This window comes from Dendropsophus ebraccatus, chromosome 3, assembly GCF_027789765.1.
Source record: "Dendropsophus ebraccatus isolate aDenEbr1 chromosome 3, aDenEbr1.pat, whole genome shotgun sequence".
Lineage (NCBI taxonomy): Eukaryota > Metazoa > Chordata > Amphibia > Anura > Hylidae > Dendropsophus > Dendropsophus ebraccatus.
In genome coordinates, this window is record NC_091456.1 from 104829677 (window position 1) to 104845748 (window position 16072).

Sequence of the window (16072 nt, forward strand, 5' to 3'; positions counted from 1 at the left end):
CAGCAGCAGCTCTGTGCCTAATCTCTTCCAGCATGCATGCGAGCCGAGCATCGGCAGCCGAGATTTTTATATGGGGAAAGGGGGATGATTCAAACTTTTATAAGGGGAGGGTTTTTTTTTTTATTAATAATGACACTTTTTTTTGTAACTTTTACACTTATACTAGAAGCCCCCCTGGGGTACTTCTAGTATAAGTACACTGATCTCTCATTGAGATCTATGCTGTATAGTTATACAACATAGATCAATGAGATCTATGGCCGCTGCAGCCGGAAGCAATCGAGTGCCGAGTCGGGATCAGCGCCATTACAGCGCAAACCCCGGCCCGAGTCGGATGTGCAAATGGCTCCTCTGGGACAACTTCCCAGGGGCAATCCACCCAACTAGATACCAGGGATGGGCTGCAGTAAGTAATCGGATGCAGCTGTCAACTTTGACAGCTGCATCTGATTACTTAATTAGTGGGCACGGCGATCGGACCGTGCCCGCTAATAGCCACGGTCCCGGGCTACGAGTGGCACCCGGGCCCGCGGCGGCTCACAGCGGGGACGACGTGCGGCACTGCTCTGAACATCCCCAGGTGGCTCAGGACGTACAGGTACGCCCAGGGTCGCCTAGGGGTTAAGGAACTTTGTAATTGGTTTTATTAGGCAAATATGCCATTATCTGCATTCAAAAAGACTTTTCACAGGTCCCTCCCCTTTTCCATTCACTGCAAAATATCAGGAAATTGTGTCTTGTTGCATTAGACACAACCCTGTCTGTTCTATAGAGAGGTAGGGGGGAGGAGGAAGGAGGGAGATGAGTCGGCAGCAGAGAGCAGAGAACAAAGCATTACATAGCAGGAAGCTGCATGAAACCCTTTTTTCAGAGGTCAGAGAGGTCAGTGCTGATTTACGAGAAGATAGCCTGGTAATGTACCTGTAAATTAACTCTTTTTTGTCCTGTTTTGGTGCCTCATCTCCATGTACAATGATGAAGACAGGGGGGAGAGCTTAAAACTGCTTTTTCGTGGGAAAAAAAATGCATTTTTTTGGCTAATAAACCCAATTACAAATTTTCTTAAAATCGCCTGTACTATTGATTTCTTTAAAAAAAAAATAATAAAAAAATCAAATGACACTTTAATGCATATCCAATAAAATTATCTAGTTTTAAATTTACATATGCCAGTAAGAAGGTTAGTAGTTGCAGACCATCAGGGCTCCAGACTAAAAAATTTACCTAGGAGCCATTGGCTCCTAACCTGAAAAATTTAGGCGCCAAATAGAATATTTGGTCGCCAACATTTTAAACCATGTAAAATTAATGTTATGTTAAATGGGACTTACTGTGTGCAGAGGCCGCGGCAGCAGCATCCTCCTTTAGATCCTTTCTTTTCTTAGTTTGAAAACGTTCAACATGGAAACTTGCAACTTGACAACCATATAGTCTGACTCAGTACTTCAGCTTCACTTGGCTAGCCTTTTAATGAGGCTTACTCTTCTGAACTTGAACTTAAAGGGAACCTGTCGACCCCCGTGCCGGGGTGACAGGCTCCCAACCCCCCTATACTCACCTCATCGCGCCGGGTCCCGCTTCTGAAGATGGTCGGGTCATGGAGATCTCAGCCGCTGCAGCCCGGCGTGCGCTGAGAGATGAGTCCAACGCTCATAGAGAATGACGGGAGAGTCCAGCACTCCGTCATTCTCCGTCATGTGCGCGTCGGGCTGCAGCGGCTGAGATATCCGTGACCCGACCGGATCCAGAAGCGGGACCCGGCGCGATGAGGTGAGTATAGGGGGTTCTAACGGGGGGTTGGGAGCCTGTCACCCTGTCACCGGGGGTGACAGGTTCCCTTTAAAAGCTTGCAACAGTCTATACATACTGAGCTAGACTTATGACTGCAGCCATAGTGACCCCCCACAAGATGTGTATATAAATAGATATATCTCTCACCTAGTGACTAATGCAAGTGACCCCCTACAATACAGACACCTGAGGGGCCCTGATAATAATAATTGTGCATATATCTATCTCCCAGTGTCTGCAGCCAGTTTGCCCTACACTTATAGATGGCCCCCTCCCCGTATAGATGACCCTCTCTACCCCCATTATAGATGCCCCCTCCTCCCCCCCATTATAGATGCCCCCTCTTCTCCCCCCTTATAGATGACCCCCTCCCCTTATAGATGGCCCCCTCTCCCCCCCCATTATAGATGCCCCCTCTTCTCCCCCCCTTATAGATACCCCCTCCCCTTATAGATGGCCCCCTCTCCCCCCCTTGAAGATGGCCCCTCTTCTCCCCCCATTATAGATGCCCCCCTTCTCTTCCCCCCATTATAAAGCCCCCCCCTTTCCTCTATGCTAAGCAATATTTAAAACAAACAAACACACAAACTCACCTGACAACCCGCTCCCCCGGCGATCCTCTTCTTCTTCAGGCGCTGTCCCCGGCTGATGCGCGGCTGCCGGGGGTGTCCCGTCCTATCCCCGGCAGCGCGGCGCGTCAGTGAGCTCCCTGTACGCCGGGGCTGTGACTTCTGACACAGGAAGCGTCTCTGACGTGCGCTTCCTGTGCCGGAAGTCAGGGCCCCAGGCAGCTCACTGATGCGCTGCGCTGCCGGGGATAGGATGGGACACCCCCGGCAGCCGCGCATCTTAAAGAGACAGCGCGCCGCCGCCGGGGCCAGTCGCAAATGGCGCCCAGATTAATAAATCTGGGCGCCATTTGCAAAATGTCAGTCGCATTGGCGACCATTTTGGTCGCCATCTGGAGCCCTGACCATCCTTTATGACATTTGGACATTTTTATTTTTAAATAACAAAGCTTTCAATTGTTTGGTATTTATTGAGTGGTTCAGCTTTTTATTATTGGTGGTCTGTTAGCGCTTCAGCCTTATTGGCTACCTTTTACGTATTCCATGAAGGATTCTGACATACGTGCAGTAGTAACAAGTTAAATCAGTTGTGGCACAGGTTTTTGAAGATTTAGTGAAGGATTAATATAATCATTGTCTCTTGGTAGTAATCCCCTTTTCCCTCACATATAGGCATTGTCCCTTAGTAGTAAGAACCTATCTCCTCACATAAAGACATAGGGGGAGATTTATCAATCATGGTGTAAAGTGAAACTGGCTCAGTTGCCCCTAGCAAAGAGTCTTAGAGGAATGAAAGGTGGAATCTGAATGGTTGTTAGGGGCAACTGAGCCAGTTTCACTTTACACCATGTTTGATAAATCTCCCCCATAGTCCCTTCCAAGTAAGAACCTCTCCCCTCAAATAAAGGCATTGTCTCCTACCGCTAATCATATGCCCCTTTCCCCTCACATATAGGCATTGTCTCCTGGAGGTAAGCCCCTCTCCCCTTGCATATAGCCATTATCTACTACCGTTAATAGTATACCCCTCTCATATAGGCATTGTCTCCTGGTAGTAAGACAGCGGCGGGGGGTGTGTGTTAACTTACATACTGCGAATATGTAATATTAAGAAAATACAAGGCAATGTATCCGCAGCAGAATTCGCTGTGAATTCATAGCGTGAAATCCGCTGTGGACACGGTACATGTAAAGGCACCTTTACAGTAGAAACAAATCAAATAGCTTTGTTCCTATCTGTATTCTGCTCATCAGGCTGTGGGCTTTGAAGTGTGCTCTGCTCTATGCCGCTCCTCCCCAGGTGCTGAGAGAAGTTGGATCTTGTCCTGGGAAACTTCTCCCAGTTTCCTAGGACTGGATCCATCTTTTTTTCCAGCACCTGGGGAGGAGCAGCATAGAGCACACTTCAGGCAGTGGAGCACACTTTAAAGCCTGCAGCCCGATAAGCAGAATACAGATAGGAACGAAGAACTCCGCTTTGTTCTAAGTGTTAACTCGCTCATCTGTATCTAGGTCCATAAGGCTTGTATTACACATTCCCAATTAAAAAATAAAGACAAAAAAAGTTCGAGTATTTAAATGTATATGAAAAAAACTTAGAAACTATAGCATTCACCTGGTAATAAGTCCACAGCAAAGACATGTATTTGTATTTCACTATTCCCTAACACAGTATATAGGCTAACCGCAAGCAAAAGACACGCGTCTCTTTTACCGGTCGCCATTTTGAGTTCTCCCGCCACAACATAAAAGAGACTACAGAAGGGAACGCCGCTTACTGTAGACGGTTGTAGTTACTGCATATATGGTTACTTGTGAATAATAACTAATTTATCATATCGATAATGCACTAAGCGTGTTCCGGATCAGTTTTTTTCGGAGATAAACTACCAGGGTTGACGTCACCGAATGAACTTAAAATGGCGCCTGTCGCTGCTAAGTTTGTCGGTAATGGAGGAAGAACTCCCCCTCCTTCAGGCAAACGCTACTCAAACCACACCCACTCTCCTGTGGACCGATATTAGACAGCAGTCGTCCTGGTAAGGTAAATGTGACTACAAAGGCCTATCCTTACATGTATTTCTATTTTAATACAGCGCTCTTAAGCTCTTACAGCGATCTTAAGCGCCTATTGTTTCAGTTACCGCTCTCAAGAGATAGCTGCTCACCCCAGAGTTGCTAGATGGTACAGTCCGCATGCATGAAGTGGGCGGGGACACGGACGGTATATAAGAACGGGAGGGGGGATTTGTTGCGCACTCCGAATTGGTTCTCTTCAGCTCTTCCATTTGTCCACACAAAGGGAAACCTATAAGGTGAGGAAGCGCACGGTGTTCCGCTAGATATCGCGGCATTGTGTGGGGGTTGTGTTCGTGTCCTTTAAAAGTCTGATTAGTGGTGGTTATATATATATATATATATATATATATATATATATATATATATATATATATATATATATATATATATAATTTTTTTTTTTTTTTTTTTTCATCCAGCAGATTATCGGCACTTTCTGTGTATGTTGTTTAGCTATGTAATGGTTTGTGACTAGTGAGATGTGATTTTCTTTTTCTGTGCTCTGTTTGTGAAGTGTAAGAGCCTTCTGGCCGCCGTTTGTCTTTTTTTTTTTTTTTTTACCCCCCCCCCCCCCCCAATGTGGCGCCATCTTGGGTGTCTTTGTTGTAAGCCGCGTGGTGATGGCGGCGGCGGCCATTTTGTAGTCACCTCAGCTGCATCTTACCCGAACTCTTCTGTGATCCCTCAGAACTCATCATGTCTTCAGATGAAGGAAAGCTTTTCATCGGAGGTCTGAGCTTCGATACGGATGAGCAGAACCTGGAGCAGGTGTTCAGCAAGTACGGACAAATATCAGAGGGTACGTTCAACATCTATGATCCCAGTCTAACTTTTTTTTTGTTTACCAAATTATCTTATCTCCTCAGGTGTGTGGAAAACTATTGTTGGTTGTACTGGCATTATTTTGTTGTGAGGCATAAAAAGCTACATTTACTTTCCCAGCCCCCACTGCTGCAGTGCTGGAGGTCTTGGCTTATGCTCATCACTGCTATAGTCTGGTGGTGCTTGCTCAGCCATTCACTGAGGTGGAAAACCCCAGAAATTGGCTAAGCAGGGAAGATGCTAAAGTTGGTTACTTCAGGGATGACTTTGGTTTATTCAGCAGTTACTTATTCAAAAGAAGTTCCTACTCTTCCCCCCCCCCCCCCCCCCACAGAACATTTATACTAACCAACCTGTAAGTCAGTGATTTTCAACCTTTTTTGAGCAGCGGCACACTTTTTAGACTTAAAGGGAACCAATCGCCTCAAAAATGCATATATAGCTTTTTAAATGTGCTGTAAGAGCCCACAGCACACTTTCCATACATGTTTCTATATACTCCCTGCCTTCCCCGTGTAATCCATAAAGTAACTTTTTAAAACTGGCGCCCGGTATGCAAATTACATCAGGTAGTCACCTGGGCGGTGTTCGGCTAAATGGTAGTCAGTCTGGGTCCCCTGAACGTTCTTCGGCTGTAATCACGCCCCTCTGGGCGTGATTCAAGTCACTCGGGAGCGCCGTGCACAACGTCAATGCGCCTATGTTCTTACGCCGCCGCGCATGCGCAGTACAGCCGCTCCCATTCAGGCTGTACTGCGCCTGTGCAGAATAGCCTTGAACTCCGGCTCGCACTGAGTTCGAGGCTATTCTGCACAGGCGCAGTACAGCCTGAATGGGAGCGGCTGTACTGCGCATGCGCGGCGGCTTAAGAACATAGGTGCGCCGACGTGCACGGCGCGCTCCCGAGTGACGTCGGAGCTACTGGGTGATTTGAATCACGGCCAGAGGGGCGTGATTACCGCCGAAGAACGCCCAGGGGACCCGGACTGACTGTGACTACCATCTAGCCGAACACCGCCCAGGTGACTACCTGATGTAATTTGCATACCGGGCGCCAGTTTTATAAAGTTACTTTATGGATTACACAGGGGAGGCAGGGAGTATATAGAAACATGTATGGAAAGTGTGCTGTGGGCTCTAACAGCACATTTAAAAAGCTATATATGCGTATTTGAGGTGATTGGTTCCCTTTAAAAAATCCCGGGGCACACCACCAACCAAAATGGCACTAAAACAGTACATATTATACATATAGTTAATAATATAGATTCTAAATGTATTTATACTCACTCAGTGGGAAACCTGGGCCTGTTTTCTTCGCCCCCATGCTTCCCTCTCCTGTGCTTCTCTCCACCATACTTCTGCCCCGTGCTTCTCTCCCCCCCCTTTCTTCCTCCGAGATGGTCACCGCTGCTGTCCGCCTCGCCTACTGGCCGCCCGTAGGGCCCGGACGTGCTCCAATCAGCGGAGACCGGGAGCGTGGTGCGCTGCGGTGGGCCGTAGCGCACACGTTGATTGGATGCGTGCATCACGGCCTGCCGCAGCGCACCTTGCTTCCGGTCTCCACTGACTGGATAGGAGGAGCACATCCGGGCGCTACAGGCCACCAGTAGGTGAGGCGGACAGCAGCAGCGGGGCGATCTGCAGGGGCACCATAGTTTGGTGAATTTTCCCTGCGGCACACCTGACCATGTGCCACGGCACACTGGTTGAAAATCACTGCTGTAAGTGAAGTGCCCTGAGGGGAATAGAGCTAAAAATGGCCAAAAGTACCCAGTAGCTGACCTAAAAATGGGCATCAAAGTAATAAAACCTTTTTATTAGGGTAGCATCACGTGTAGCAGATTTGACGCTGTGAGTTTGCAGTGAAATCCGTTGTGAACTCTGGTAGTTTGAAGCTCAATAGGGTTACAAACCCGCAGCGTAACTTCCATTCCAACCCAGCCCCTTTAACCCCCTCCCCGAAGCATACATTACATGCTCGGCGCTGTGGCTGCATGTGAGGGTCCAACAGAGGCTCAAATGCCGCCGCAGCACCAAGCAGGTAATGTATTCTTCGGGGGGTTAAAGGGACTGGGTTATATGCTTGCAGCGGAATGAAAATTACGCTGTGCGTATGTAACTTTATTGAGCTTCACACTACCAGGATTAGCAGCAGATTTTGCTGCAAATTTGCAGCATGAAGTCCACTCTGAATCTAGTATGTATGAAGACAACCTTTAATTAAAAAATGACTTTCATCTCACACTGCCAACACACACCACATCACACCCAATTGAGTCTAACGTGGCCCAAACTTGTTCTGGGTGTAAAAACTGGTATCGAAGTGGAAGAGCAATGGCCCAAAGTTGTTAATCCTTTTGAAAACACAGGTTATCAGGGGGGAAAAAATGCCTATCTGCCCTCAGTTTTTACACCCACAACAACTTTGGACTAGGCTGGACTAATGTGGGGCTTCCCTCTGTGTTAGCATTGTGAGATGAGTGGCCCAAAGTCAATATTTTTTTCTTTACAATTTTGTATTTGTACTTTGCCCATTTTTGCTTCAATCACTGGGTACTTTGCCCATTTTTAACTCTATTTCCCTTAGGGCACTTCACTTTCGGGTAAGTTATGGATATTATAAATTTTCTGTAAGAAAACTGGCTAAAAACAAAAATTCATGTGTCTATGAAACCAGCTTCAGCCCTGACTAAGAAACCAAATTCAGCATCTTAAGCAGGGGAATCCCTGTGGGAACTGGGAGATGGAGACTGAATTAGAGTGGAATGAATTGTTAGTCTCCCCGGTTATGTTTTAAGTAGAATACCCCTTTAGGGTGCCTTCACACCTATCGGATCCGCAGCAGATTACTCTGCGGATCCGGTAGGTGTGAAGGCATCCCTTAAAAGAGCATTAAAAAGTAACTAGGGATGTTCAAGCCAGTGTTCCCTTTTTAGTGTAAATAGCATTGTCATGCTGCTATTCACTTAATAGCAGTCATTATATTTTTTACTTTAAGATCTTCTCTGCCTGGCTGACTTTTTTTTTTTTTTTTCTTTTCTTTTTCTCTCTCTCTCCCCCTACCTTTTCCAGTGGTGGTTGTGAAAGACCGTGAGACAAAGAGGTCCAGAGGTTTTGGGTTTGTTACATATGAAAATCCAGAGGATGCAAAAGATGCAATGGAAGCAATGAATGGAAAGGTGAATTTTTTTTGAATGTCTAGGGTTTGACAATAGTTAGAAAAAATTCAGTTGTAAAACTGAAACTGCACAGATGCTGGCTTTTTTTTCCCCCTTAAGTCTGGTGAAAATTTTGGTAAGTATTGTATTGCCCCCTCAAAGTTATACAAATCACCAGTATACTTATTACGGGAAATGCACATAAGGTCCCTTTTTTTTTCCTGCACTTACTACTGCATCAGCTGTGCAGGCTGTGGCTGCTGGAGAGGATGATGTCAGGGGGCACAGGGCACTGGAGGGACACTGAGCATCCTTCTGCTATCATTTTCTCCAGCAGCCACAGCCCGCACAGCTCTGGGAGTCAGGTCGTGACATCACCATTTTATCTAGGAAGTGAAAACTTGATGCAGTAGTACATATAATTTCCCCTCATTGCATCAGACTAGCGAATTAACATATACTGTGTGGTGGCACTAATCTATAAGGGCTTATTCCCATGCCCTGTATATTACGGAGGCTACAGACTTGGGAAGCCTTGTAATGGAGTGTCTTCCTGCTCGGCATGATGTATCGGTATCATGTTGGGAGCAGGGAAACTGTTGGAATCTCTGTAGCCCTTAAAGAGGATGTACCACCAGGTACATCCATCCGTCAGTTTAGATTAGAGGATGTACCTCCTGTCCTCTTTAAGTGACAGCTGCAGAGATTCAGACAAGTTTACCTGCCCCAACATATTTCTAAATCATGCTGAGCAAAGTAACACTCTCCCCTACAGGGCTTCCCCCTCCGTAATATAGGGACATGGAAATTAGCCCTAAGGTTAAAAAAAACAACTTGTATCTGTACAGAGCTGCAGATAAAAGAAATGATGCCCTTGTCTTTGCTGATGGCTATTTGCATAAAACTAAGCTAAAATGCTACAGAAGTTATGCTGAGCCACAGTATTGCACACCTCCCCATCTCTTTTCTTCTGAGCTTCTAGTCCTATACATCAAGACAAGAGATGGGTGAGGTGCTGTGTATGCTGTGGCTCAGCATCACTTATGTGACACTACTTCCAAGAAAGAATACAGTTTTACAGCTGTGCAAAGACATAATTTGTTTTATCACTCACCTGGTGGCGGTTCAAAAAATAAATTAAAAATGCCGGCGCTGTTCTATTAATGTGCTACACTTAAAAGCGAATGTACTTGATGGTACATTCGTTGTAAGGGAATTATCAGTCTTTTTGACAGTAGTTAATGCTTAAAACAAATTTACAGCAGATGCAGTTCGGAAATCACCAGTAAATTTAGAGGGGTTGTCTGGGAACTAAAATATATTAAAGTGGGGGGAAAATAAAAAACTATAGCTTACCTAGAGCCAAAGCTCCCCCCACCACTTGCTAGCGACACATTGTTCCACAGGAACTGCCCTGCTCATCCAATAACAGGATGCAGTAGCTTCCGGTCTCAAACAGGTGGCTCATTCAGCCGTTCCTTTGGGGATGGTATGTCGCCAAGAAATAACTGGGGTAGATGAGTGTAAGTAATAACATATGACAGGCTATATGAAGGCTACCACAAATAAAGAAAAGAATCTAAAACTTGTTTTAGGTAAATAAGTTGTAAGCGGGTTAATGTGTAGGCACTAGAAGAAAAAATGGATTTAGCATCTTCTGGATAATATAGTTTAGAATGCTCACAGCAATTCTTATTTCAGTCTGTTGATGGAAGACAGATTCGTGTTGATCAGGCTGGCAAGTCCTCTGGTGACAGACGTGGAGGTTACAGAGGAGGATCATCTGGAGGACGAGGATTTTTCCGTGGTGGCAGAGGACGTGGTATGTAATCAGAGGCTTTTTAGTACTGTTGGCATGATGTTTGTAATTATAAAAGTAATTCATAACCTGAGATTTAACATGCTTTCCCTGTTAGGGGGTGGAGACAGAGGCTATGGAAGCAGCCGGTTTGATAACAGAAGTGGTGGATATGGTGGCAGTGGGGGATCCAGAGATTATTATGGCAGGTAAGAGAAAGGAGCTAAAGTGATTTAGCTTGATCAGTTACAGGCTTTGATTGTCTAGTAACTTTTCTTTTTTATTATTAGTGGAAGGAGTCAAGGAGGATATGGTGACCGATCAGGTGGATCCTACAGAGACAGCTATGACAGCTATGGTAAGTGGTTTAGGTAAAGGGTTTGGGGTGTTGTATCTTGGTCTTATGTCATGGTGGGTTAAGTCTCTTCTGAGGTATATAGCTGTGTTCTTTACCTGCCCATTAATGAATTCCAGGGGCTACCTGAAATCCAATATGTATTTTGTGGTGCCACTCTAGTGGCATCTAGTGTAGGGGGGGAGGGATGTAATGTTCTGACCTGTGCTTCAAGTGACTACAACTGTGCCTGCTTCTTGTCCTCAGCTACACACGACTAAAACTCCTGACTCAAGATCATCCTTCCAGTGGCTGTATTTATAAAGATTTTTGGAGCTTCGCAGAACAGTTAATATGTAGTCTATTTTCATTTTGTTTACTTTTTTTATAAGAATTTGTTACATTATCCTGACAGCCTCACTTGGTAGTACATGGAACAGTTTTACTTAAGTTGTAACATTGGCTGTTACCTTGGTTCTAATGTTATGGTTTTGCTGTTCTATTGGGCTGCTCAGATGGGAGCTCCTTGTTGATATAAGTTGGCAGATTCATTCCTTGGTGACAGGCTAGTTCATCTTGGGAAGAGTAAAGCTTTTCTGTTGGAACTGTCTGTTAATAGATCAGCTCTATTCTATACCATTAACTATTGGATCACATGAAGGGGACTGAGACCCTCAAGCTTAACTCAAAACAAATCCTTTAGTATAACAAGGCAGGGTACAGCATAAGTGTGTTGTAAATAGCAGCTACACCTCCTTGATATATCTAAAGAAAACAATCTTTAATTTCTTAATGTCTGAAGTCTTTGAAAATGTCCTAAAATTGTCATTTTATGTTTTTCATTTTTCTTAATTGAAAGAAATGCAATCATTGTGTTCACTTGGTTAAAGACATGTTTTCTTACTTTCATTTGGCTTTACGAAGCCTATTAAAAGACCATCTGAAATTAAATGCTGCTCTTGACATTACCTTCTGCACAACACGAGTTAGATGTCCTACAATTTGGATGGCTTTGCAACTGTTGCATCCAAGGTGTATTAAAGGGGTACCTATCATTTAAACAAATTTGCAACGTGTCAGAGGTTTGTATTGGTCAGGGTGCTGGGACACTAGAGGATCGTTAAGAGTGAAGGGGCAGATGAGTGCAGCAGCATACGCTGCTTCTTAATTTTGGTTTCTCTGCTAAAGTAGCAGTCATCAGAATTGTAATGGAGCCCTATGGAACTTCTCGTACAGTAATTCCATTGGGCTCCATTATAATTTTGTCAACTGCTACTTTTAGAAGTCAGGCGGAGATGACAAGGCAGAGAACGCACATTTGCCCCTTCATTCTAATGATTGGCACCCTGACTGACAGATAAACCTCTGATATATCGCTATGACATGTGAGAAGCTTTTTTTAAATGACCTGTACCATTTAAGGTTACCACATTAACAGAGGTATTAAAGGGTTAATGCTAAATTAAGTATTAGTTTAGCAGCTGTGTGTATAAGATATATATCTAATTTTTTTTTTTTTATATTAACCTATCCTACCTTCCCCATCAATTTAAATGAAGTCCAGTGAGTATAAAAATTTTCACGCAGACGGGGACAAGGTGGCACATGATAAACAAGCCCTACTTACTAGACCTCTAACTAAGTTTGCCCTTAGTTTCAATGATTTAAACGGGTTATCAAGCGCTACAAAAAACATGGCCACTCTTCCCCCTCTCGTGTCCAGATTGGGTTGGGTTTCAAACTCCGTTCCATTGAAGTAAATGGAGCTTAATTTCAAACCACTCCTGAACTGGAGACTAGAGGGGGGAAAAGTGGCAGTGTTATATGCATTCCACTTCTGTGTTTGTGTAGAACATGGAACGTGTGAATACGACCTTAGACTTTAGGAACTCTGAAAAGCCTCTTTTACTCTTCTATACTAAAAAAGCATTTGTCTGTTCTGAAAGCATAGACTCTTATGAAAGGTAACATGTCCCATTGACCTAACTGCTATCTAAAAGGGTCAGCAGTCTAGAATGTGAACTGCAGATGACAGATTTCCAGAATATGCCATAATAAAAGGAAATGTCGTGTTTTTTTTTTTTTTTTTTTTTTTTAAGTAGGGTGTAAAAAAGAAGAAAATTAGCATTATTCAGAGTTGTTACAGAAAACATGACACCAGTATAAAGTTGAAATCCTTCTGTCTTTTTAATAAACAGACTAATGCTACAGGTTTTAAAGGGGTAAGTTCCTATTCCACGGCGGCAGTGAGTGTGGGGGATCATTCAGACAGCCCATAAAGGATAGTGGCGGTCTGCTGCCGCCGCTCCTATTCCATGGAGCGACAGCAGCAGATCGCTGCTATCGGTCGCTTGCTTTTCAAACCTGTTTGAAAAACAAACGACTGCAACAATCAGCCGACATGGCTGATCGTTGCCTTCTATTTCACGGGGCGATTATTGGCCGAATATCATTCCATTGAATAGGGCCTGTAATCTCATTAAGTTCTGTATGCACTGGACAGTGGAATAACAATCTGGTGGTTGTCGGACCACTGGGGACCCCTATCGATCTCTTGGGCCACTGAACATATCTTAAGGGCTCAACTTGAAAATGTTTAGCAGCTTAGTAAATGAATGTAGCAGTGGGGTGTGCTCTAAACATTCTGGGAGCTATAATGTCTCCATTCTCAAGACCAGTGGGGGCAAGAAGTTGGACACCTACCATCAGCTTATCACCTATCCTCTGTATAAGGGGTAACTTTATATGGAAATATTCCTACCCTTTATGTGCCATTTTCTCCAGGAAACATGGTATTTACTGGTTAGTGTTACATCCCTTTCCAACCATTTAAAATAAACTAGCATCAACAACCATTAAAGGGGTTATCCAGTGCTATAAAACATGGCCACTTTTTACCAAAGACAGCCTCACTCTTGTCTCCAGCTTGGGTGGGGTTTTGCTGCTCAGTTCCATTGAAGTGAATGGAGCTTAATTGCAAACCGCACCTGAACTGGAGACAAGAGTCGATGTTTCTGAGAGAAAGTGGCCATGTTTTTGTAGCGCTGGATAACCCCTTTTAAAGGCCTGCCTCTCACCTCTGAAATAGGTGCCGGTACACAATCCTACTTGGTGACTGCTACTTTCAGGCATTGATTAAATGGAGAGGTCATTCCATGTGTGGAAATAAACTTGAACATGCCCTAAATGGTAAATAAGCTACAGACATCTATGGCCCATATTTAGCAATGAAAGACCAGGTCCGATTTGCTTATGGCAACTAATCACGGCTCTGCTTTCATTGCTGAAATTGCTCTGGTAAAATAAAAGCTGACTCCCCCCCCCCCCCCCCCCCCCCCCCCCCCCCCCCGTTTCATGATCTGCCAGTAAGTCTATTGATGGCCTGGTGTATAAAAGATGGTGTGAGAGATGCCGTAGCAAGGCACTATCTCTGTTAGTTTGGGGATTCATTGATGGGGATTCATTGATGGCTACAGTGTATTTCCACACATGTAGCTGCAGATGAACTTAGATTTTCCTAAGGGAGTGGTATTAAAAATGTTAGTACAATTTTGCTGCCTTCTGAGAATCTCCTGCTAGAATAAAGACTGCAGTTTCCATGGAGACGTCAAGTATTGTGCATCCTGTGAAGCCTGCCGAATGCTGCTCTTGGCTAGTTCAGTTGTGGAATTAGTCCGGTATTTTGAGGTAACTCTTTTGCTCATGTCCACATCCCTCTTGAGTTCATGATGTGCTTGTGAAATCTCCACATTGCTTTTAATGATTTCAATATCTGGTACTATTGTGCTACCTGCCATTGACAAAACATGTCTGGAAACCTGACAGTTTGGCTACTGCCTAATACCTAAAATATCCTCCAACGCCTTATCCCCCTTATATTACTTCCCCCCCCACCCCCCCCCCCCTTTTTCTATAGTGTCCCTACCAAACTGTTGGACATAGCCATCTTGTAGGCTAAAGTCAAAAGTTGAGCTGTTTGCCCATTTGTAAGAATGTGTGAACCCTGTCATAGGTGCTTTAGTAACTCACCAAAGTTGAATATTTTGTTTTCCAGGATGAAGTTGATAAGCTGAATGATTGTTGAACGCTACAGTTGCTATACAGCTTTGGCTGTAAAGCGTGAGAAATCTTGTCCGTGCAATTTCCAGGTAGGTGTTTAAAATTCACTTTACTTCTAAAGCTTGTAATACATGACTGCTCCACACACATAAATGGCTCAGTTGAGGATTGGGTAGTTGAAATGACACATGCTTAATTCTTGTCTCATCTGGCATCTCTTGGAATGTCGATAGATAAGCCATCTAACATATCAGTAGAGATGGTCTTTGCAATCCACTCATCAGCCTGCCGCCTTTTAGCTCAGTGCCACTGTGGGTGCTGGGAAAAGCTGGATCCAGTCCTGGGAAGCTACTCCCAGTTTACCAGGACTGGATCCAGCTTTTCCCAGCACCCACAGTGGCACTGAGCTAAAAGGCGGCAGGCTGATGAGCAATTTGCAGAGATAACAAAGCACTTTGCTTTATTACTGTAAATTCGCTAATCTCTACTTATCAGGTTTGGCCACTGTTTGTCCAATGGGGGGCCTTTAGATTAAGACTTTGTAAATCTTGCAATACACTTTACTGTAATTACAAAAATAATTAGCACTGCAGGAAATGTGTTTGGGTAGAGTAGTAGGTTGATTGAATGGGAGAAGAAGAAACTTGTTTCCTTGCTTGCACAGTTAAGAATAATATGGTCTGCACTTGAACTTAAACTTTTCTCCCCTTTTTATCCATAGGTGCTTCAGACAAGTGAATTGAATTTGTATTATTGCTGTTAATAAATAAGTCTTTTTGAAAGGAATCTGGCTTGTGTAATTATTTCAGCATAATCCAGCCATAACATGCAACAGATACTGCTGTCAAGTTTAGGCATAATTTGCATTGTTTTCCTTGTCTTTTTTTTTAATTTTATAGGGTGTTCTGAGGTGTAGTAGGGTCTAGCTTCACAACTAATAGTACTAAGTTTTCTGGGATAAATGCCTAAATGGGTTATCCAGCAAAAGTCTTTCTTTCAAATCGACTGATATCTGTTATATAAATTTGTAATTTACTTCTATTAAAAAATCTCAAGTCTTACCATGCTTATTAGCTACTATTTGTCATGCAGGAAATTTGTTTTTTCAGTCTTACACTGCTCTCTGCTGACATCTCTGGCCGAAACAGAAACTCTCTCGATTTTCTATGAATCCCCATAGAAAACCTCCCCTGCTCTGCACAGTTCCTGGCTCTGCCTGAGATGTCAGCAGAGAGCGCTGTGTGAGACTGAAAATAAAACCTTTTTCTGCAGTAGCTAATAAATATGGGAAGACATGAGATTTTTTAATAGAAGTACAAAGCTATATAACCTTCTGACCCCAGTTGATTTGAAAGAAAAAGATTTCCCCTTTGACATTACAGCACCACCAGAGAGAGGGACTCTGCCTCTCTGAAGGAAGCCTAGAGCAGAGTCCAGTGGGTTCTATACATCTTATGCT

At 44.1% G+C, this 16072-nt stretch overlaps 1 protein-coding gene across 2 annotated transcripts; it reads left to right on the plus strand.

Moving 5' to 3' along the window:
• The first annotated feature begins 4570 nt into the window (after window positions 1-4570).
• LOC138785930 (cold-inducible RNA-binding protein B) lies at window positions 4571-15399 on the plus strand. 2 transcript variants are annotated; one of them, XM_069962413.1, is made up of 8 exons: window positions 4571-4675; window positions 5128-5238; window positions 8337-8443; window positions 10124-10244; window positions 10339-10429; window positions 10511-10578; window positions 14609-14702; window positions 15335-15399. In XM_069962413.1, exons 2-7 carry the CDS (start codon window positions 5136-5138, stop codon window positions 14611-14613), a joined length of 495 nt encoding a protein of 164 aa, XP_069818514.1. In that variant the 5' UTR covers window positions 4571-4675; window positions 5128-5135; the 3' UTR covers window positions 14614-14702; window positions 15335-15399. The 2 variants fall into 2 exon arrangements, with proteins under 2 accessions (XP_069818514.1, XP_069818513.1); XM_069962412.1 differs by lacking the exons at window positions 14609-14702; window positions 15335-15399 and adding an exon at window positions 10822-11505.
• The last annotated feature ends 673 nt before the right edge of the window (window positions 15400-16072 follow it).

What these genes read in the sequence shown, in the direction of transcription:
- LOC138785930 (XM_069962412.1), top strand. Translation starts at nt 5,136, where the DNA reads ATGTCTTCAGATGAAGGAAAGCTTTTCATCGGAGGTCTGAGCTTCGAT. An exon ending in TGGAAGCAATGAATGGAAAG is followed by an intron (nt 8,444 to 10,123) that starts GTGAATTTTTTT and finishes TTCTTATTTCAG; the next exon opens with TCTGTTGATGGAAGACAGAT. An exon ending in CCGTGGTGGCAGAGGACGTG is followed by an intron (nt 10,245 to 10,338) that starts GTATGTAATCAG and finishes TTTCCCTGTTAG; the next exon opens with GGGGTGGAGACAGAGGCTAT.